The sequence below is a fragment of the Triplophysa rosa genome, linkage group LG23 (genome assembly GCF_024868665.1).
Source record: "Triplophysa rosa linkage group LG23, Trosa_1v2, whole genome shotgun sequence".
Classification (NCBI taxonomy): Eukaryota; Metazoa; Chordata; class Actinopteri; order Cypriniformes; family Nemacheilidae; genus Triplophysa; species Triplophysa rosa.
The window spans coordinates 8,202,983-8,227,841 of NC_079912.1; the positions used below are offsets into that span (position 1 = coordinate 8,202,983).

At 40.6% G+C, this 24,859-nt stretch overlaps 1 protein-coding gene across 1 annotated transcript in view; it reads right to left on the bottom strand.

Moving 5' to 3' along the window:
- The window catches only part of nrp1a (neuropilin 1a), a 61,681-nt gene that overhangs the window by 10,542 nt on the left and 26,280 nt on the right, over positions 1-24,859 (bottom strand). The window contains exons 4-10 of the mRNA XM_057322018.1: positions 23,676-23,903; positions 20,806-20,961; positions 17,462-17,628; positions 8,889-9,044; positions 5,914-6,058; positions 2,453-2,784; positions 1,211-1,381 (exon numbers count right to left, since the gene is read on the bottom strand). Of these exons, the coding sequence (XP_057178001.1) occupies positions 1,211-1,381; positions 2,453-2,784; positions 5,914-6,058; positions 8,889-9,044; positions 17,462-17,628; positions 20,806-20,961; positions 23,676-23,903 (1,355 nt within the window). The remainder of the gene's footprint in view (positions 1-1,210; positions 1,382-2,452; positions 2,785-5,913; positions 6,059-8,888; positions 9,045-17,461; positions 17,629-20,805; positions 20,962-23,675; positions 23,904-24,859) is intronic.

The following is a 24,859-nucleotide window of genomic DNA, read 5'->3' on the forward strand; positions in this document are numbered from 1 at the left end:
ATTATCGATTTTTCTTTTATGCCAAAAATCATTAGGATATTAAGTAAAGATCATGTTCCATGAAGATATTTTGTAAATTTCCTACCTTAAATATATAAAAACTTTATTTTTGTGAGTGGATGGTCTGCCACAGTGCCCCTCATTAACAACTTCAAAGGCAATTTTCTCAATATTTTGATTTTTTTGCACTCTCAGATTCCAGAGTTTTAAACGATTGTATCTCAGCCAGATATTGTCCTATTCTAACAACTCATACATCAATAGAACGTTTATTTATTCAGCTTTCAGATTATGTAAAAATCTCAATTTCAAAAAATTGACCCATAAGACTGGTTTTGTTGTCCAGGGTCACATTTTAGTTTTTGAAAAATATTAAAGATTCAGGTTAAAAATAAATAAATCCATATTACACATACATAAAACATAATCATTTTCCAGGGCTTTGCAAATTTTAGGTCACCACACTGAAGATGACAAAATGTCTTTATTTCAAATGTTTTTACAGATGTTTTATTGATGCCATCAATACAGATGCTATATTGGAACGGTGGGAGCCGGTCTCTGTTGCCAAGTCTGCGGCTTTCCCGTGGAATTGTGTTACTTTGTAACTGTTGCTCCCGTTTGTTTTATTCACAGGTTACGAGTGAACGGATTTTGTTATATAGCTGTCAATCTTAAAATGATTTTATTTATGAATGTTAAGTTCTGTTATTTGGACTAGGGACGTTAGGCTTGTGATGAAGGATTCACATAGGCCTGTCTGTTACCACTCGAGCAAGCTGACTGTGTATGATTATGAAAACATATTTGTTGTTGTGTAAACTCAAACATTATATTTCCTACACTAACACATGACAACAACAAAATGGTATCCAATTTTTCGGGAATGAGCATTCTAGCAAACTGAGAATGATGTTAGAGGACCATTCCAAGATGGCGGACGCTTCTACGTGCCTGGAGCGCCTGAATAAGGCATCTAGTTATTTATATCTATGGGTGAAGCGGTCACAGCTGTGCTTTATCATAATTAAAACACCATCAGAACCAAGGACTGGAACAAACCGTTTATATATTTCCCATAGTTACATTTATACCATTGAATAGTTTTCCATAAGTTTGCTATTATTCAAAAATGTAGAAAAACATAATTAAAATTAAGTGACTCTGTTGTCGCTACTTGGCACTGTATTACCGCGTGGTTATGTACTTAAGTCTGTGAAAGATTTTTTAACTTACCTTCCATTTCACAGCCCAGGATTTCCAATCTAAGTCCCATACCAGCAGGAGTGGCTCTGTCTGGATATACTCTAATATAGTGTGTCAATATAGGCTCCACGGTCCTCAGCGCTGGTGTGTCATAGTTCAAATTCCCCTCGAAAATCTGCCAAGATTAACAACAGGAGAGAAACAGTAGTTATCAGGCGAGCAGTGAGAACGAACTGAAAAATGGCAAGCTTTATTAGGAGCAGCTCGACGTGAGAAACTAAAGCACAGAGCTTTAATGATAGAACAAGCACGAGGGCACGGAGCGCACACCTCTCTCGACTTCATTTCTAATGCAACAAAGCACCAGAGGAAAGAAAGCCTTCGACTTTACTTCTGACATCGTACAGCTGAGCTAGAGCAGAAAAGAAAAGCTGTGGGCCAACACGGCCGTCTGCAACAGCAGGATACCCAGACCTTCAAAAGCACCAGCCTTTGACTTCACACTTCTGAAGTCCTCCAAACCAGACACAAGGTACAACAGGAGACAGACAGAAAAGACACGAGGATGGAATGATATTTGCCAGAGGTAACAATGGCACAGGGCGGAGAATTATGAAGGAATGTTAATGGCCATCAGCTAATGTGTGTCTCCTTTAGTCCTTCAAGTGAAGAACATAAAAAAGAAAAGGTTTTGAGACACCTGGTACTTATATATTTTAACTCAGCTTTGATAGAGGATGAGGTGCATCACTTTATGCTCTCTTCCTCCTTACACGAAGAAATAATTAAGCCTCCAGTCCAATCAATATTTATTACCCTTTTATTTATTTACTTGGTAGATGATAATGTATAGTCATCATGTCTGCTTTGCATAAAGTCTTGATCACCCTGTCAGGGTTTATTTTTATAACAATGATGGTCTGACTGTACATTACCGCGTACATAATTTATCAAATTGTTTTGCATTATGACTGCTATTAGCTGTATAATAATTAGTAATACTGATGAATGTATTCTGAGGTCTCTTAATGTTGCGCTCACAGCGTGCCCGGCTATACGCCGGGGGGAGAGTACATTATACACCCATTTCCAACTTCCTTAAACTCATCAAAAACATCACAATAAACAAACCAAAGCTGATCTGGAACCAGCCCTTAGGAATGTCACAAGTGATACAAACACAAGCATCCTGAATAAACATCCATATTTCCCAAATTTACCTTCAACCCGCTTTTTTATATCTCACCTTGGGTTTATTGCCAGTGGCGTCCATCACCATTTTCCAGTCGGATATGTTGTTAGTGTAGCCCAGTCGAAACTTCTTCATGAAGACCTTGTTATCTCGATGTTTGCCTCCCTGGATGATCAAACCTCGGACCAGTTTCTCTTCACCCAAATCCACCTGCAGCCACTCGTCCGCGTAGGGTTGAGGCTGCGGCAACAGCGTCCAACCCGAGCGGCTGGTCAGCAGACGGGCGTTCTCCGGCACCCATGTGCGCTCTGTGTGGGAGGAGACTGTGATCTGGGCATCTGTGATGAGGCCTGAGACCATTCCCAACATGCCTGAACATGGGTACTCTGTTGAGGGATGGAGTTACAGCGTTAGACTCAAACCAATCACTGGCACTTGGCAACACAAATTGACAGTTGTTTAGCACAAAAACAGCTGTGAAACAGTTGAGCTGTTAGCTGGTTTATGGATGATCTAAACGGGTAGACCATCTCAGACCAGCAACCAACTACAAAACCATACCAGTTATATCAGTGGTTCTTAACAGGGGGGGCCGTGGCCCACAAAGGGGCCCCAGCTGACTTCCAAGGGGGGCCTCAGGATGACTAATAATTAAAAATAAGACAAAATGCATCGAAATTCTTTTTAAAACAACTTAAAACCACAATATTTCTTATTATTTGTTTATTTTTATATTGAATAAACACTTTCCAGTTAATATCATGCTTTGAAATCTTTTATTGGGTAGAAATTTTGAGTTTTTGTGAGCAGCAGGGGGACCTTTGAATATTGTTGAATAAAGTGGGGGCCCTGTAGTCAAAAAGGTTGAGAACCCCTGATCTAGATATCTAGTTTTTGGGACATGGTGGCTATAGTCAAAAAGCTAATGATCATCTTAGACACAGCTTCCAGCTTAAACTAGATTGGTGAAGTGGATGAATTATTGAACAATAACTCGTCTGTGAAAAAATGCATAGTTGTCTGAGGATGAGTCTGAGGAGACGAGAGAAGATAAAGTTGATGTTGGCTGATAACCGTGATAAAATGGTCACACCTCAGTGAACTGTAAATCACTTTTAGCAACAACCCAAAAAAGGACAGAAACAGGCTTAACAAAAAGTGATGAACAGATATTCACGGCACAGGAAAGACGGATGAATTGCACAAAAAACAAATAAAATACCTCTGGTTCTCTTATTGTCTTTCTTTCTCTCCATCTTTCTTTCACCACTGACCTCGTACATTTACACTTTTGTTTGTTTTTCTCAAGCTATCTAATTAAAATCCCTCTCTGGTGCTTTTGAATGCTTTCATCCTTGATCACTCCTACTTTCTTTTTCCTTTTAACTCTGCAGCACCATTCCCACATCCACTTTGTAATCTTTATCTCTCCAAGCTCACTTCCTTCCACCATTGCAATATGATTTGTCACGCTTTGCTACTTTTCAGCAAAGGCAGGTTTGCTTTAAAATTATCAGACGTATACGTTTCACTGCCTGTTTGTTGGCTGTCACGATTTTCGTAGCTTCTCCGACTCTTGGGAATTCGTGACCTGTCAGCAATACGGTAATCTACCATCGGCACCCGTGAAGCAAGGAAGCAACGATCTTGGGCTCTTCACAGATGGACCTAATGTCCCGTGAAATACCACCAGAACAGAGTTTTCATTCACAACGCTTCCTTTGTACTGATGGAGGGAACTTCCTCTGCAGTTGTGGAGCAGAAAGAGCACTTGTCTGTGACCCCTTCACGAGTCCAAATGTGAGTTCCTGACTCATAAAACAACAAATGCTTGAGTCTTTGTTTTTTCCACTGTTTATTTGTGGGTACGGTCATGGTTGTATTTTATTTACCCTGCCAGATTTGGAAAACGCATGTGTGCATAATTTCTCGTACGAGCATGTTAAATTGTTTCAGGACCTTGATGAAACAGATCTGAACTGAGGTGGTTGGACCTCAGCGGCTTGGAAGTACACCAAGTTTATTTTCAATCTTCGGGTCCTGTTTATGGATCTCAGATGTGATTTGGGGATGTTTGGTGAAAGCTCCTGGTGTGGTAGACCCTGATGGACACGCCCGTAGGGTGGACAGGGTCACGTGTATGGTGTGTTGGGTTGTTTTGGGCGCAGCACATAGAAGCTGGGCGGCCACACACGCACAGATGGTTTTATTTACAAACAACGGGAGGAAGTTTATTAATGGCTGTGGGGATGTGGACAGCCTATCAGGACTGAAATGTGTGCGAAACCAACTCCTAACTGCCAGCCGGCTTATCTAAAGTGGGTAGTGTCACTGTCTGATACAGTTGTGATAAACATCTATTAGCATCTTCTAATGATATCTGTGGTGATGCCATAGTACAGTGATGAGTTAAGATGGTAATACCATGGCACTATTTACAAAGCACAATAATTAATTTGGTTACCAGTCAAACCCACAGTCAAACATGAACGGTGACCAATAATAATAATAATTGATTAAAAAAATATATATATACGTAAGTTATAAAATATGGAGATACAATAGTATTTGTTTGCTAGTGGAACTATAAAGGCTTCTCTAATCAGCCGCCAGTCTTTGCCGCATCACCATAAGGGAGCCCGATGTACACTGATGATGTCATAGGGAGGCCCTCGCTCTTGTGATGTGTTTAAAATGCGGTCTGTTCTCGTCCAAAACACGACTGCAACAGCTGCGCTCCAGATCTGCGGCGAACCGCGCGCACACACGCGCATACATACAACCCGAGCTAAATCTGTGTATGCACACCGACTCCAAAAATAAGCATCCTATGCATGTTGTGCATTAAGCAGATAGACGATGCATGATGGCAAACACATTCTCTCCTCCTACACATGCAGAAATGTACTCAGCGGGGAGGCGCTGATGATACGAATGCCTTTGCAATCAAAGCTCTGTGGGGTGGAGCAGAGTCAAAACATGTAGATGAATATGCAAATGAGGCCGGGCCAGCTGGGGCTGAGTGCGGCTGGTGGGTGTGGATCTCGGCATATGTAATGTGTGCATCTGTGAGTGTGCGTGAGAGGTGGAGAGGTTAGGGCTCAGGGGAGGGGGATAGAAGCAGAATTCGGGTTGAAGAAGAGAGGTCGGGAGAGCAACAGTAGCGCACGCATGCTGTTCATGGCATTCATGTTGAATGAAGTACATCCAAACGTGAGGTAACACGAAAGCGCAGATCTTTTTGTTGGCGCGCACACTTGTATACAACGCAAGAGCTACTCGGCGCACACGGGACTCGCAAAAGGCTTTCGGCGGCATGAATAAACACTTTTGCAAAACGTAAACCATCTAATTGAGAGCTCATGCTGGAGTGGCGTGTTGACAAAACAAGACTTCCGTTTGGAGCGTTTTAGCGAATGTAAATTAACACTTTGCTTCTAAACAAAATGTGCGACAAATCGCACATGCGCCAGCGAATACCAACCAGAAATAAGCCCTATTTCTTCGTAACCAACCTGAGATTTTGCATCCGTACACTTCGAAACGCAGAGCGATGCCGGCCTCCCAGGCATAGGGTCGGATCCGGAGGTATCGTGTCAACGTGGGCTTGGGAAGTTTGGATTTAACCACATCTGAAGGGTTGGTGTTCCCCTGGAAAACCTGGCAAACAGAGAGCACACATTAGTTATTTACACTGTTTCTTTAAAGAAACCGCCAAGTGGAGACGTTTGAGGCCAGCAATCCGACACTCCGCGTCAGCCACCAGAAAAACGTGAGGAATGCGTTTAGATTAGCGTCATCGAAAGTGACGATGTAAATCTAGAGACTGCGCTGAATTATCTCTGGAGCCGACTGTGTACAATACAAAAGACACTTTATGATGTCAGAGTCTGGCTTATTGAAAGTTTTGGACGATTCGTTTATACAATGGCCTCTGTTGTTGCTGAAAGCAAACGCAGCAGACACTATGAATCAGCTATGAATTAGACAGTGTTATGTCCATGGCGCTGATTCTTGCTGACAGCTAGCACATGTTCGCTCTAACAGAGATTTGTCGAAGAAACAAGAAATAGCACCAAGACCTCAAAACGTTCTCTCTTTCGTAGCACATCTTGTTTCACAGGTCCTATAGAAAGGTCAGCTGTGGAATTTCGAGTTAAAGCTTCTTGAAGTTCACTTTCTAAGTGAGATGCACTGGGGTGTATTTTGATATTTTTAAGAATGTTGGTAACCAAACAACATTATCCTAAAACACAGAACAATTTACAAAATATCTTCTTTTGAGTTCCACAGAAGAAAGAGTCATATACAGGTTTTAAATGAAATGAAGGTGAGTAAATGATGACAGAGCTTTTCTTTTGAGGTGAACTATTCCCTTAACCCTTAAAAACAACATTACATGTGATACAGTTGTAATGCTTTGCCTCTCAAGATTCTAAACATAATGGTCAAACAATAATCCGCAAAGGAAGTGCATCCAGCATGTTGCTAAGCACCGGGCGCGCAGCATCCGTCTATCCCAGAATCCATGCTGGTAATCGTGTCCCTGGGCACTACTTTTCAAACGCATGTGTCTGGACGGGAGACACATGGTGAGCCGTCCACTATCTTTAAATGTCACACCAATGCTCTGCTCTACTGCTCTAAGTAGTCAAAAGGCTTTCCTTTGTGCAACAACCATACAGCCGAACTGCTGTTTCAGCAGTCTGTAAATGGGCCCTTTACCTCACAAAAGCACTTTAGAGCCCAGCAGACAGAAACAAGGCCGCGCATCTTAAAAACGCAGGCTCTAAAAAGAAAACGGTGTACTTTAGTTGAGGGTCGGAGGAGAAATTGGACCTCTGGGTATATTTAAGTTCAATCTTACTCCCAGGCATGAAGATGTGTCTGCACATACTGTAGACACACAAATACTCGGAAGAGTCTAATTGGCTTGCTTAGCTTGACAGGTCGGCTTCAAAATGGTTAGAGCTGGCACGCAAAGCTGACAAACGTATAAACACATATAAATGAGTATTGCTATGACTCTGCTATGAAACCTAGTGCATTGAAAAAAACTGTTCACCCAAAAATAAAATTCTAGCATCATTTATTTAACCTCACGTCATTTAAAACCTGTATATATACTCTTTTTGCAGTGAAACACAAGAGAAGATATTTTGAGAAATGTCCTTGAAATGTGTGTCAATACAGTGGGAGTCAAGGGATACCGATGTTGTTTGGTTACCAACATTCTTCAAAATATCTTCTTTTGTGTCCTGCAGAATAAAGAAAGTCATACAGGTTTGGAATAACATGAGGGTGAATAAATAACAAAAGGATTTTCATTTTTGTGTCCATCCCTTTATACAGTAAAATGCAACGTATATATACTGTAGGTGACGTTAGCATGTTGCTAAGCTAAAAACAGGCATAAAACGCACACACAAATTGAATAAAATTATTATTAGTAAACAATTTTTATTGATACATGTATTCTTATTGATACCAACGACCAGCTAGGATTTACTGAGTTTGCTGCAATGCATTGTGGGGTTGCCTTTCCTATCAAAGACACAACGTCTTAGTATTAAACTTAAGGCTAAAATACACTACAAGACTTTTGCTCAGATTTTCAGTCTGGACTTGTTGCAGAAAGTCTGTGCCAGTCTGCAGATTTGATCAGTTAGTGTGTTTCTATCTGAAACTTTCAAAACGTCTGCAAGTGTATGATGTCTAGTTTTAAAAAAATCTGTTCAGATTTTATAAATCTTGTAGTGTATTCCAGCCATTACCTATAACCGCTGCGTCCACTGTAACGGGCCTGTCTTAGTTAACCGTTCCGTGTTGAAGGAGACATTAGAGGTAGCTCACCTGATGACTAATCGATCAGCGTCTCGGCCCTCATTCAATCCATCATGGGCTCAAGTGCGATCAACCAGCTGTTCAAACACTCTAAGCCCTCTAAACCTTCCCAGAATTCCTCATTCTCTCACCCTCTCCGTTTGCCACTCTCTGTTTATTAATTCCTTTGTTCTCTCCTTTCATCCTGTAAGGAAAAATCCCTACCACAAATGTTGACATCATTCTTTAAAAGAATAAAGAAAACCAGTCAGACTACTGTGGTGGCTTTGGAGTTGCAGTTCGGTCTCTTTTAACAGAGCTCGCAAATTCAGTCTTTTAAGAGGGAAGATTAGCATACCACACTGGGCACATAATGGAGTCGGAGAAACACAAGCCCTGCAGAACACATGAGCGTGGCATTCCCATCTGGAGCTGGAGCATGGATTGGTGTAATGGACGCATACGGTGCATGGCTACAATGTGAGGAGATGTTTACAGGGCTACCTGCCAAGAAGCTCTAGAAACGGACTTAGTTACAGATTACCTTTATGTTGGACTGAGAAAATAAATGTTTTTTTTACCTGAGCTCCTACCAAGATTTCCAAACTCTATTTCAATGTTAAAATATCACACGTTTTATCGCCAAAAAAAAAAGAAACCAAATCACCTTCTGTTTTGGGCCATCCTTAATAGTGATCCAGTCCTCCCCGTTTGAACTCACATCCACCTTATAGGACTTCACATAGTACTTCTTCTTGGTCTCTTGTGAGATGGCTCCCTGCGTGCCGATTGCAGATACAAAGCGCAAGAACCCGAGATCAACCTGCGGAGAAAGAAAACCGCATTACTTATATATTACTCAGAACTGAGGGAGTATCACTTTAAAAGTGGCTTATCGGGTGTCAAATATTGAGCTCATATGAGCGCAGGTGAGTATTAGAATAAAAGATTAATTTTAATGAATCTCAATTTAATAAAGCGTAGTCGATGTGACGATTTAATTTCCTGAACGGGAGACAAGAGATTATTGGATGAGGAAGGATATCTAACCTCACAGATCCTGTGTTAGGAAAAAAGTAATAGAAAAAGGCACAGAAAAGGAAACAGAATTTCATATGTGTGCTGTGTTGAAAAATGAATGCTTCATAAAAAAATCATGAGTTGTGATGTCATCCCCGCGAGCCTGGAAGGAAAGGGCTTGTGAGAGAATGGTCAGGGGTTAGTGAAAAAGAATACATTGTGTATGTGAACAGAATTGCTATAGTTTCATTCGGTCACAGCTGTAATACATTGTGCTCCGTGTTATTTTTGGTGTGTATGTGTGCCTGCAGGAAAGAACAATGATAAATGAGACCTCTTTAATAGTTCAATTATCTCTCCTAGACAGCAATAAAGGGAAATGAAAAGCAAATTCCAGTATCGTATATTTTTCATCTAAGAAAAAAAGACCTGCATCTCACATATTCTTTAGAGATTCAAAGGAGACCTCAAAACATGATCTCAAGCGATTCTTAAGACTTATTTTCTGGGTGTGTAGTTGGTCTGTTGGACACCCTGTTTCCAACATGATGTACTGTATCTTCTTGGACTTCACCTATCTTACATTATTTATTCTCTGGACATGGACTAGAAACTTTATTTTGAAGCTTGCCTATTTGGCACGTGCATTTTTTAATCAGCATCTTTTGAGGTGTCAACAATTGAATGTAGTTGCATATAAGCAGCGCAGTACAAATTGACTTTTTTGGGGGGAAAGTGGTTTTTTACCAAAAGGAAAAAATAAAATTAAAATAGGACAAACCTACTGTATGAGATTCTAAAGGTTCCTAACTGTGCACAATCTGTATTAAAGAAAACACAGTCAGCGTACCAATATTGAATTTTTTTTCTTCCGTAAGTTTTCAGGACGGACTTTAGCATTGATTCTTTGGACATGCTAAAATACACATGGCAAAAGATGAGAGCTGCTGAGCGGCCAAACATCTGAGATCATAAAGCCTGGCTGAAGAAGAGACATACTGGATCAGTTTCACTCACATCAGCTGATCACAGATCAGAAATAATGAGTACGGCTCATGAGTTATTAATGACTTTCTGCTTCCAACAGCGGAAGCGAAAAAAGGTTAGAGAAAGGGGAAAATGAAACATCCACATATTTACTGTTGTAATGTTCTGTATATGCAAAAGAAATATATACAATAAATATAAAAAAGTGTTGCCCATTTTAACTTTAAAATCAATCCAGTATGAATTAAGCTTAAAGGGATACAGGAGAAACAAGAGATGGAAAGCCAGTTCCTCATGGGAAATCCCTGCTTGACACACTTCATATTCTTGCTCCAAGAAAAAATATCCTTTCCAAAAGCGTATCACACTTCCTTATAAGGAAACAAGTACGTTTTCCTGACAGTGGGCATTTCATCTGACATATTTATGACCACACAAACAACAACAATGAGGTATTCTGTCATTTTTAGAAATAAAGACTGAAACCACATTGGACTTAAAACTGAGTTGAACAGTATTCATACAGTAACTGGTGTGACTTTGCAGGTTTAAAACAATCAGTCCGGCCTTGAAAGTTGCAGTGAGAAAGTAAAAACTGGAATCTATGCGTCCGTCGAGAACAAAGTGTTCTCAAACAATGTTGACGCTGCGAACCGTTGCCTGAATTATTTTTTTTACTTCCACGTTTTTTATGTTAGGGGTTATGTAAGAGTCCAGACTGATGCCATTTAATTTACAAATACATTAACATCCCTTCCAATGATATCATACACATCCAACGTGTGTGAGCATTGCAACATGATCAAATAAATGAAACTGTATAAAACCTCATTGTTACTGTAATTTCCTTGCTATCAAAAGCCCAAGCCCAAGTTTTTATAATTCTGTCATGGGAAAGTTTTGGTACATGTTTTCCTCACAGTCCATCTGTGAAATACGGACCTCGGTAGATATTTCAGAGCTAATTCAATTAACAGTGTGTGTTTTATTAGCCTGTGAGAGAGTGTGTGCATGTTTTAGAAGAAAGCGTTCTTGCCCGAGATATCAAATCTGCTTAAACTCTACTTAACACTTACTGAAGTTTCTCATGCTATCTGTATTGAACTAAACAAGCATCATGTTTGGTGGTTTCCTAAAAATAAAATACATAAAAAGTGATAAAAGACAAATCTCGAATTTGCTCTCAACAGAACACCTTCTGTCCAGAAAATATTTATAAGACATTTCTATTTTTTTCTTATGTGAAGAAAGTTGTGATTCTTACATTTCTACATTTTCTGAAAGAAAGTGTCAAATAACATTTTTCTGTTTGTCATTTTCTTTTCAATTTCACCCTTGTCTTTCATAAAGCGGACAACAAAAATCCACATATTGGTCAATCATTGAAACCACGACTGCTCTTGTGTATCTAAGGCTCAAGCACCATCTGGTGCAGGTTAGCCGAGAGGAACTAAGACATTGAGCAGACAGATGCCCAGTCAAAAGCAAACACAAATGTGGGACGGCAGGTTTCACAGGGCAAAGTTCTACTTCATCCATCAAACCGCAGCTTCCTCTCCCTAGCCCATCCCACGACACCTGGTCGCTCTGAAGGCTCCTCTGAAATTCCATTAACTACAGGTATAATTAATTCACATTTTCATGAAAATTGTATTACTGCCAGCTGAGAGATCTATAGGCTCCTGGAAGACCTCCCATTCATCACCCAATTTACCTGGTGGAATTAGCCAGCGATATTTTTAGCCTTCTAGTGATTTTATTTTTTTTAATTATGCACATGTGCCCGAGTGCTGATCATCCACTTCTTTTTCAGGGAGAGAAAACCCAAACCACCCACTAGTTGAGGACAATCACCATTATGAAAATGGTGCTTTTTAAGTGGGCCTTAAAAATATTATTTTGCCAAACTCGGGTAGGATGGACTCGACCTTATTATTATCATTTAAACGAGAAAAGAACATGTATTTTAAATATATATTAATATAGAAATATACTGTATGTAATATTTATAAATATATAAATTGATTTCATCAAGCCTTCTTAGAAAGCTTTCACACCTGACTCATTTAGTACGGCTGAATCGCACTAGAGTTCGTTTTTCTTCTTGGTGCGGTTCGTTTGGGCAGGTGTGAATGCAGTAATCGCACTCGAGTGTGCACCAAAAGCGCACCAAATAAGCGAACCGAGACCTGCTTAAAGAGGTGGACTAAACCAGCTGCTGTAGTCAGCTGCGCTGTCCATTATGGAATGATGACAACTGTTTGTTGACAGTTTCCACTAGCATGGCAGCTCGTGGACAAACTTGGAGTTATGAGGAGATGCGGAGCCCCGTAGAAGTTTGGTCTGATGACCATATTACATCCCAACTTTCGAAAACTCACAAGAACAGCACGATATTTTCATTGTTTAGCAAACAACTCAGGGAAAGGGGGTTTAATAGATCTGTGGAACAAAGCCGGGTAAAGGTAAAGAAACTCCGCCAGCAGTACATCCAAGTGCGGGATGTACAAATTCCCCTGGTACGATGACCTCGATAATATACTTGGGACAACACCCGACGCTGACCCGGTGGATGTTGGTGAGATTGCCATCAGCGCTAACAATGATGCGACTGTTGCTAGCACAGTTGACCGGGCTAACGTTACCACATCTGACACGCGATATTGACGGTGAGTTTATTTCGTATAAAAAAGTAGTTTAGGAAATACGTTCTCTCGCCAACGAGTGATGTGGATGTTGTCACGTGACTGCATTTTGGTTAGTTTCAACTGGTTCGGACCAAAGCAATCAGTGCGGTCTGAAAAGGAACCAACACCGCTGGAAAATGCTACAATGTATCATTTTTTGCCATTGGTCCGGACCAAATGAACTGAACTAAAGGTGAGAAAGCGCCCTTATTGTCCAACCCCTCCCCTTAAACATCCCATCCTACAGAGACCACTTTCATTACCTAATCGATTTCAAAGGCATATAATCAAGTCCCGTCCTTCTTTTTAACAATAAGCTGATGGATAACTAATAGACTATTCTGTCCATTTAAGAAATGGACTTCCCCAGACAAGCAGAACACAGACTATAGCCTCTATGGACCTTCATGTTTTAAACATGCACCTGTATTAATATTTAATCACTAGAATTTGATATTAAGGAAGATATCTCACAATTTCAGATTAATAACATGCATGAAGATGATTTAAAATCATGGTTAGACTGTACCTCGTGCAGGTGTGTTGCTAGCAGGGTGGCCTAGCTTGACACCAGTTCTGTGGGCTTCGTCAGTAGAGACTCTCATGTTAATTACAGTCCCACTGTCTAATTACTCATCAGCTGGCAGGAGAACAGCATCGGCTCAAAATAGCAGCCGCTTATCCCTTAATTGAAGAACGAAAAACCTAAGCAAAACAATGGAGAGCGGACGTAGATGACCATCGCTAATAGAAAACACATGCAGATGACATGCGAACGAAAACAGGATACGGCAAAGCGCGATGCTACAAGGAATGACATTTCACCCGCCGAACTGTCCCATTTGCGCTATTTCCCTCTCTTCCTAGATAAACTCGGGCTCAAGTGCCTGAGAGAAATGTTTTTCTCAGAGGAAGTCTGTAATTAGTGCCTGCTTGATGGTCCTGGAATTCCGACCTGTTTTTGTAGCAAAATGGGTCGGCGACGCATTGGCACAGTGAGCAGGAATAAGAGGGTGGGGTGTTGGCTTAAAATCATTGTTTTCATCTAGCGACCTGGCACATTCCCTTCTCACCTCCATCAATCACGTTGATGGCTTTCTGTTGAACTGGCTGACACGAAACCTGGCTGGCACTCCACAGTCGCGGACTTTCGTGGCCCCTTATTGTTTAGGCCGCTCTGCCCTCTTGTCCGGGGTCTTTTAATGAACACGATAAAGGCAAACATCCTCTCCTGCGACGCTAGACGACGAGCTCTCACGTCTCTGTGAATCAAATCATTCAGCCGAACAGCAGGACACACGTATGCAGCAGGTTCTTAAATGAACCACTGTGTATTCAAAGCACCATTGCATATATGCAAATGGTTGACGTGTTTTGGTGAACCCATGGATGAGAGCGTTTGGTAGGCGGCGGTTAATGTAACAAAACACGCTCTATAAAGAGCGACTTCTATTCAAAAATAAGGAGCTAGACGGGAGAGGCTTTCAAGTATTGATGGTTGACTTTTTCCAAGATCAAAATGCATAATTCATAAAAGCTCTTTGATCAGTGGCCGACGTTCGAGTGGATGAGCTCGCATTTATTGCATCACTTGCAGTATGCGAAATATCCCAGCAGGTCTACCAATCAGAATTCATTCTTTGTTATGCCAGACTCTCCAATGAGCCTTCCATGAGATCCCTCACAACGTAGGTTACGGTCTTCTGTAAATCGGAAGTCTCCTCATGTGTGAGTCAAAATGTGTTGTGCAGATGTAAATATCCCTCCGCGTCACGCTTTAACAAAGTCTTCCGATTGAAACCAGGCCCTATACCCATAAATACAGCACGCTGGAAGTCTTCATAGCTAGACGCTTGTGCTTTGGGTGAACGTAGTGTAAAGGTCGGACAACCGGTGGTTGATTGTTGAGTCCATCAAAATATTCACAACTCAAACATACTGTATCAGTAAAAAAACTTAAGAAAGCCATGTGCTTGTCAGGTACACATGGACAAAGATTACATTTCCTGACCCTGGACTAAACATCAGGAGTGGCATGCTGGGAGCATAGACCGATTTAAATTGAAAGGATTAAGATGCATGACAAATTCGGCCTTTTTGACACCTTCTGGACGAAACAGGGAAATTTAACACAGAAGAACCTTCCGTGAATAATATAAGTGTCCTGTAAATTACATTCGAGAGCGTAAATGTAATAAATAATGAACTGATAATATGCGTAGGATGCGGGAGCGAGTGCCAAGATGTGCGTGCCAAGTGGACTGTGCCATTAGATGGAGAAAGCCTGTTGTGGAGGCTCGTGTTGCTTAATGAAAGCCAAATGAAGAATTCCACTCTTTTAATAACGCTCGTTATAATTAAACTCCTCCACAAGTGCCGGGCACGCGAGAGAGGGGGGAGAACGAGAGCAGGACGTCTCCAAATTATAAATCATTCATCCTCGGTAGGGATCCGCCTTTGTTCCCTTGGAAACAGATGTGCGAGGTTCAACTTTGACATGTGATTGGCGGAAAGGGATTCACGGGGCACGGCTCGTGAGGGCTGAAACAGAATACGTTTGATTTGCCGAAATTTCTCCAAGTAAAAAAAGCACCCTTCCTCTAATCAATACTCTTTGGAGAATTCAAAGCGGTTGTAAAATGGTGCTCTCTCCCGCTCAATACGGCACCGTGGGAGGCGAGTCATTTAGAGTTTCATTAATATCTGTAATGACAAAACAAGTTCAGCAAGCCAAGAGGGTGAACATTTGCAAAGTCTACTTAATTATCCTGAATAAAATATGAAGTGGCAAGTGTGAAATGATGTGGAACCGATTGGTTTGGGTGCTGGAAGAGAAATATTGCTCGGTTTCTCTTCAGGCCACAAGTTAAAAAAACTCATTCGATCCAAACAGATGCAGAATCTACTGACAACTCCTTAGGGGTTGGATACAAGTGAAAACATTTAGCATGCCGAACAATGACAAATACATTTGCCAATGTCTTTTATTTCAAATGATGGGTTGTAAAATGAGTAGAGACCAATTATTGACTGTTTTTCAAAGAACATACATGTAATGGTGGAGTGTCAGTATTGTTCATTGCACAAAACAACATTCCCAATCGATACCACATTGACAAAGACCAGTAATCTATAACTGTACCGAAGAAAAAGACAAATAGATTTAAACACAATAGTCACAATGCTTATCTTGTCTACGTCCTTTGAGCTAAACAAAAAGAAATACGCTATAGTTCCACAAAATGCTTTTAAAACCATACATGTATCTCGTTCACAACAGAACCAAGAATTAAACATCAGGATTCCTCGCTGTTGGTGACGTGAGGCACCTTTCACTAATTCAATTATGCTCTGAATCAGAACACGAAGTCTGAGACAATATTTTGATAGCAATAAAGAAAGTCTGCTTAACAGACCTCCCCTGGCAAATATTTGGCCGTGGGTCACATCTGTTATTAGTCTCCAGAGGAGACTGTTTGGAGCAAACTTTCCAGTCAGGCAAAGATGATAAAACAAGTCTGGGTTTTGAGGGTACCCTGGAGGTTTGGGTCACAGAAAAAACCCTGACATAAACGGCCTGTTAAGGTGCCGCAATGTTTGTGTAACTAACACAATGACTACTGCCCAGACTTTCTCACAGATTCATTGAACCGAAATAGACGTGCAAATGATCTGTGGAGCGATGCGTTTAATAGAATATATAGAGTGGGTCACACAAAAAATAAAAATCCTGTAATTCCAAACACTGATAACTTCTTGTATACTTCTTTTAAGATGCTTTATCGTCAGTGTCCATTCACTTTTATTGGGTGTAAAAAAGAAACATGAATATTCTACCATATCTGTTTGGGTTTCCAGTCATTCAAACTGGGAATGACTTGAGAGTGAGTAAATAATGGGTAACACTTTACTACAATGTATAAAGTTGTGTTTGTTAACATTACTTAATGCATTAGCTAGCATGAACTAACAATGAACAATACTTCAACAGTGTTTAATAATCGTTATGTTATTTATAAGTTGTATCACATAAAATCAAATAAAATAAGTATTTATATAAAATAATATTAAATTAATAAAAACTATATTGCTATACTTTTTCATGTCAGCTAATGCATTTATTACCGTAAACCTTATTAAGTTTTACAAAATTATGACAACTACTCTTTAAGCAGGAGTGAAACAGTATCCGTGGGTTTTACTAAACATTTCATAGACAACGAAGAAAAAAAACACAAGTATTATTGCAGGTCTTTGATAGAGAATAATAAAGAATAGAGAAATGTGAATAGAGAAAGCCAGTAGCAAAGCTGCTGGATCAACTTTAACTTAGATTCTACTTGGAGAAAGTTTCAAACACAGAAAGCAAAAGTGTGGGGGAGTTTTGCAAACTTTTATTCTGTAGCATCGCTGCTTCTCTATTCTTCAAAAAATACCACAGCAGCGTCTCTTCTCTCTGAAGGACAAATCCCTCTTCCATTACTCATTAATGAAAGGTCGTATGAAAGATCTACATGCGGGCGAGAGAGTGCAATTCGTGCGGTACCTGAATCCATTCCTTGTTCGAGTCCTCCGCGGGGGTCCAACCATTTTCAGGGCTGTTCAGTCTAGAACGCTCCGGAGACCAGTGCTGGTTGTACTGGGATGAAGCCGCAATCTGGTCTGAATGGATTTCACCGGTTTCCATGCCCAAGGGCTCAGTGCAGTCAAAGTCTGAAAGAGAGAGAAAGAAAACTATTAAAATGTATCTAAATATAGAATACATCAGATCACAACCCAAACCAAGGCCTTCCTCTTGGGAATGGACCACTTAGCAACAAAGTACCATGAGTTTCCATCGCTTGGCTTTGGAATAGCACACTCTTTCTCTCTCCCTCCTTACAGGAAAAGTCTATTTAATGGAAGCACATTAAGACGCAAAGCTTTATTCATAAAACATTCAGGTTAAGCTCTTAAGTCCAGCAACAAGAGTCATGAGGTACATAAAAGAAATGCCTTTGGAAGGTTCCCTTTCGCCAGTAGAAACATGGCAGGGCAATTTCTCCACGGTCAGCGTTTGGAGAAATGGAAAGGCAGAGATGGCCACGGGGTGTCTGTGTTTTCAGAAGCAAGAAACAAGGGCCGTACGTCACCCTGCATGCCACGCCACCCAAGATAGACTTACGCCTGATTGTTTTGTGACGTTATGGTGAAGTCATCCTGAGACATGAAGGCCGTGTGTCTGAGACAGGCAGAGTTCACGCTCTGACCCCTGAGGGTCTTCAACCAGACGCTTCGGCACAGAACTTAGGGCTCTGAGACGCTGCAAACTTTGAGACTGAAGTAGAAGACATGGTCATTTATTTGCAAAAGGTCACAGGTAGCAGGCAAACACAGATGCGCAAACACAAACTGTAGCTTTGAAAGGAAAAGAAACGCATGGAGGAACAGGGTGAGCTCACGTTCACTAATATTTACAGAAAGGTGCAGAGCATGCAGGTCACATACACAATTACAGGCAACATGGGCCAAATATGCAGGCCTCGTGAACACATGTAGCAGATGGAGAAAGCGTTAGATAGACAAGAGTTGCTGTAGGGATCTTCCTTTTTAGGGCATTTAAGAAACATTTCCAGTGCTCAAAATGAAAATGCTATGGGCAACTTCATATACATAATATACAATCCCAGAATGCAATGCAACAGGGTCCAAAACTAGACAGAATGGAATTGTATTTGATCTAATACTAAAAAAGGAACTAATTAAAACAGACAATTTAAATAATACCCCTTAAAAATGCACCAAGGTTAACCACATTTTCTATCAAAATGCCATATTTACAACAGTTATGGTTATTACTAACTCTGACGAGTTGGTATTAATAAATGTAATCATCAACAACAATTTAAACACTTCCTGCCCTGTTTAAACAAGATCCTGTTATTTATGATAGTTTTAGAGAACCTAAGTGATAGTATTTCGGTGGAAACTATTACTACTATAGTGTAAATTGTGGGGGTTTTTGTTCGTTCAATTTTTGTTCTTATTGTTTATTCTTAGTATTTTTAGTGATTTATGCTTATTCTCATTTATATTTTGTCTTTGTCCTGAGAGGAATGGCCAAAATAAGAATTTCACTGTACCGAAGTACAGTAGACAATAAAGATCCTGAATTGAATTGAACTGAGCTGATAATGTTGGTACTAGCTTTTCAACATGCGATAAACAGCTAATTTAATTGCGAGCGTTCAGTCTTTTATATTCTTCATATGCTTCTCTCTTTCCCCCTTTCAAATTTACAGCTCCACTAAATCTTAACACGACGTGCACCTGATCGCTCATTCTCTTCTGCTCTGTTTTATCTCTGTATCTCTCTATTAAGTCATCTATCTGCTCTCCGCCCCTTTTGTTCTTCAAAACAATGACTTGAAAACAACCAGATCTCGGGTCTGATAACATCTGGCATCTGTCAATGTTCGGTCCCACTCCACTAAGACCATAAATCTGTGGTTCTCAGACTCGCACTTGAAAAAATCCTAAGCACAAAGACTTATTGCCAATATCTAATCTCCTTCTTTCCTGCAGAGAACAATATAGCGGTAAACACGTTGAGCTGTGAGCGCGGCGGCCTCAGAATGTAAATTTATGGAGGCAATAAATAATTGATAGACTGCGACTGTTCGGCAAATTCCCCGCTGAGAACACACTGAAAGTATTCTTGAGCGTGGATGTTGTACACACCTTGTTCTGGGAGCTCAAGCTGAAATATAACATGTTACAGGGCTCTTAGTATTAATGGGCAACATATTTAAAAATAAGGAGTAAGTTAAAGCTAATCTCATTGCATTGTAAATAAAATCACGAGTTTAACCAGAAACAGATTTCTATGTGGATAAAATGCAGCTAGATGTTACTATAAGAAATACAGCAGATGGTTTTGTATGTTTCTTGTTGGTCCAAGTCAGTTATTCATGATCATTTGTTCCAAGCTGGTCTACAAGATTGATAGACTGCTCAATTGTAGATCGAGTCTCAACCTTTAGTGAACCATCTCAGGCAAGCTGGTGAGAGCTGGTAGATCACTACAGACTCAAAACAAAGCAACTGTTTTTTTTAGCAAGGTAATAAATATGTTTATATAACAAACAGACAGACTGAGACAGACAAACAGACAGTCAGCAGGTTAGAAAGAACAAAATGTCTGAAGACAGATTTACGTGCATAGATGATTGTAGCCAAGAGATAGTAATGTGTTCCTTAATGTAATGTTTGCTCAGGGCATTTCTTAAATTAGGGTGGAGAGGTGAACCCTCTGGGAAAACTAGATTGAAAAAACTCAAATTGGGTAAAAGTGTGTGTGTTGTGTGTGTGTAAAGCAACCTCCATCGAGGAGGACACATGGGTCATGACTCCTAACACATTCACTTAATGAAAGTGAGCCACAGCTGGGTGTGACGTATTAATGTAATAACTTCCCACGGCACTATATATATGTATGTGAGTGTGTGGGAGCACATGTGTATTTGGGTTTCAACCATTCACACTCTAATTACTCGCTTAAAATGAACACAGTCATTTATGAATCATACTGTCCTACCATCTAGTAAAATACCCAACCACAGTAAACTCACTGAGGTTCTGCATGGACATATATTCAAACATATTATTGAACTGAATATGGTGACATACCAAGATCAGTCCATCAGTCCTCTTTCCCTGATGTACACTGGTAAGATTATAATAACATTCATAAAATCAAGCTGATTTTTAAGGTAATTTGATGTCATTTGACTTCACAACATATAAAGATAGGTATGTAAATTGACCTGCAATTTAATGTTTCAAACAGAGATGGCGATATAGCGTCAAAAGTTACAGGGTGCATCTTTAAACAATGCAGTTCTGACTTACCATCTGGGACCGTCCTTTCCAAAACAGTGAAATTTGCTGAGAATCCCTCTTTTGCAATGGCACTATCCGTGTTGATTGTCAAAGCCAAGATCCCGGTGTAGGATATGATCCGTCCGGGTGTATTCTGCCCACAATATCTGCCAACATATGGACCAACTGGAGTAGAAGAAAAAGCAAAGATGAGTCATATTATTCCTTGTTAATGGCTTTAAAAGTTGAAGTTTATCAATCAATCAGATCAAATCAGTAGAATTGTTTAAACTAGAGTGACATTGGTCGACTTTGTACAACTTTGCTGAAAGACCAGAACGTACGCTCTACCTCTTCTTGTTAATGGAAATGAAACAGCCACTGTCTGTTAGTTTCTGTGACCTTGGGCTTCTGTTTTCTGCGGTGGTCATAAATTCCAGCACTTATTGTTCAGTCCAGGGTCACTCTGATGTGACTTCCTAGAAGCCACTTTGAAAGAAAAACGTGTATGGTGGATGAACAATAAGGAAGGAACCAAACATAACCAGTAAATGGAGAGGTATGGAATGCATTCAGCTGAGGATAGTAAACGTATCAAAGCTGTGTTGAGAAATAAGGAGAAAAAGGTTCTTTTGACACTTAGTTTACCCTTTGGTTAATATCTTTCATAACCCCAGGTTATGGCCACGTTTAACTTTTCCACACTTGTGATTCTGAAAGGAGGGTGACACGGTCCACCTATAACCTTAATGTTCCAAAGCGGTGCCAACGGTATACAGTGTAAAATAATGCAGCGTCAAAATGGAGAGTTTTTTCACAAACAACCAATCATAAGCTACCTTGAACGGTGGCTGATACTGAAAGTCACTAACATTGCACCTAACATCTCCTTTTGTGTTTCGCTTAAGTAATTTGAACAACATAAGGGTAAGTAAATGGCAGAATTTGAGACAGTTCTTTAATAATGAGACAGGATGGGCTAAAAAGAAAGATATTGCAAAGAACTTGCAAGATGCGCGAGTGGGCGACGCAAATAAAGTAATTAAAAAGAAATTGAAATCTTCTCTCAAGGTCTGTTGTATTTCTGAAGAGGAACGCCGTGATTGGCTTCTCATAAAGAGTCTTCAAGAACATGTCTATTACAGCCCAACAGAGATGAAACAGACCTGCCTGTTTGCGTGTAAACGTTTATAGAAAACAGAAAGTCGTGCTGTCTTACGTTCATTTTAATCATCATAAGTCTCCACAGGACGTGGAAGCAGGTTAATTCAAGAGTACTTCATATAAATGCATGTGCTCTTGTGTATTGGAAAGCTGCTGGGTGTGGCAAACCACTCGGATTATCCACATGACTCAACAGAGCTATGAAATTTTAAAGAGCCCCTCCATGAACCCATCCTGCATGTTGGAGAAGTGGGCGGCCAGTTGGCGACGGAGGGGTGGGCCGGGGGGTTGGCAGTGGATTGAAGTCATAGAAGCCTCTGTCTCATGTCTTTCCACACTAATGCACTATTGATTGGTGTGGCTCCACAGGTAATGCAGCTTGTGTCTGAACCGTAGAGAGAAGACACATCAAGGCCCTTGAGCACCTTTCAAAGCCTTGTTTGGTGCCAACCTCTTAACCCTTTCTCCGAACGTGTGCACCAACATCGGTGGCATATTTTTCATGACAGATTCCTTGACATATGTCTATCGAGGCTCTGATGAAGCCCACAGCCTCTGTTCTGTCTTGGCCTGCTCATGAAAGCCTAGGGTTTGGTCAAACTTGATAGATAGTTAGTTGTGTTGAAGTCTTTTGACTGTATCTAATAAACTTACAAATTTCATTGAAACTAATTTGAAAAAAAATTAAGCTGCGATTTTCAGATCAAAGGTGTCATTTCTTCTCTGCTTCACTTCTCTGGCGAGACAAAAGTCGATAATGAAGTGGAAACAGAACAAAACCTCTGCTCCTCACCGACTTCCTTCCCATTTTGAGCTGGAATCTGCGTTTCTGCAGCCCGAGTACACACGCACACACTAAAAAGTAATTATCTTGAAGAAAAGAATATTTTTGGTGGAGTTATGACAACAGTCTGCATTCCAGACTCCCCCACCCAACCGAGGGAAAACCGCAGTCTTGAATGCAGAGAGACAAATATGGAAGAGAAAAACTATTCACCGAAAATGATTAAACTACAACTATTAACAGAACAGAAAGCTTCGGGGAACATATTTTCACAAACAGATTCTCCTTTCTTATACAGCAAAGTCACATGTGTATGTGTGTGTCTAAACAAGACTTTTGTCCATACTTTGGACAATTAGTTTTGCTTATGAAACCAAGAACTGTTTTGGGGCCAAGCATCTATTTTCCCCTAGAGATCATTCACAATGCGTTGTATTCAGAAACAGTATCTGGCTTCTATGTTAAAGGCCACGTTCACAAGACCAAGACGAGGCCCTCCCGTTGCCTTCTGTGTCTGCGGTGAAGTACATTAGTGTTGCTTTTGTAACTGGCGCATGCTAATTTATTTATTAGTTCTTAACTCGTTCCATAAAACATTTGTTGAGAAGCGTGTCATTACTTGCCGAATGATAACACGGACAAAACCATTAGACATACATTGATGGAGGGATACAAACCATATCTTGCTACTAACTAGTATATCACAAAGACTTAAGTAACTATGACCCCAGAAGTCACATGACTTGACAGCATAGCACTGCCCTGGCAACTGTTGCATGGACAAACACCACTCTCATTTTCTTCAGAAATTGTATTACATCCATCGTTCCTGTTTCGAATTATCAGACTTTATTGTCGCTAGGCCTTTGAACTGCAATTATTTGAAACAAACATCATCTGCTCCTTTGTTTCATGCATTGATTTTTCGATTCGGAGCTCTCCGATGACTCACCTCCGGGGAATCCGTCCCAAATCTCCAGGCGGTCGTAGCGGCAGAACACTCCAGCAGGTGGCTGAGGGTCCGGCTCCAGCTCGAAGCTCTCGAACTCCAGAATGATTTCCGACATCTTGGGGGCGAAGATCATGAAGGTGCAGTCCAGGTTGTTGGGGTACTTCTCCGGAAAGCCGGGAGACTTGATGACTCCGCTGCTGGAGGTGAAGTTCCTGGAACATTCCGGACCTGAGATGGGGAGGAAGGAGAAAGAGTACGCAAGTTAGTGTTCACTGAGACAAAGAGACCAAAGGAAAAAACAAACAGAAGGAGAAAACCCGGTGGTCTGTGTTGTGTTTCATGAGTGTATAGTTTATGGGCCGTGGTGGAGCCCACCCTGCCTGGGATGAGGTTTGTTGCCTCTTTTCTTGAATGTGTGGTCTATGACCAACATGAAATAAAAAAACGTACAAGCACATATGAGACTTTACCTATTAAATGTTTAATAAGTACAGCACTCTGTGCTGTAAGGTTGATGCTTAAAATAACACAAGAAACTGTGAAATGAGGTCATCATTCTCATAGTACTCCTTTTACAAATATGTGCACACACTTTTACATCAGCGAGTCATAACATTGGCAAACGGGCTTTCTGTTGATGTACTGTATTGTTGAAGTTCACACATACATCACCGATTTACACTTAACATGACTGCCGCCCCACTAAAGCTGTTGTGTGATGAATAGTCTCCGAGATCTCTGAGTAATTACGCTCTTGTTACAGAGCAATGCACACAGGATCACCTCTGGATCATCAACACCCAAATGTCAACATTATGTGTAGTGCCTAATGTAAGGTGGAATCCCATCATGGTTTTTTACCGCGGGTGCAAAAGTTTAAAGATCGCGAACCAGTCTAGAGATTACACGTGACGAATAATGATGTCAGCATGGCTTCAGCATTAATATTAAAGAAATAAAACAAATCTGTTAAGGACAGCAAAGGCACAAAATTGAATTATTTGGGAATCTTGTTGGGTGCGTAAGCCATTAAAATCTCCACACACACACACATTTATTTTTCTCATGCGCTCTCAAGCAAATGACCAGCATGGGAATTTGAGTCTAAAGTGAGTTGACATTTAGTGCACTTCTTGGTTGCTTTTTAAACAGCAGGACATAAATTCCATACAGCTGTAAAGTTC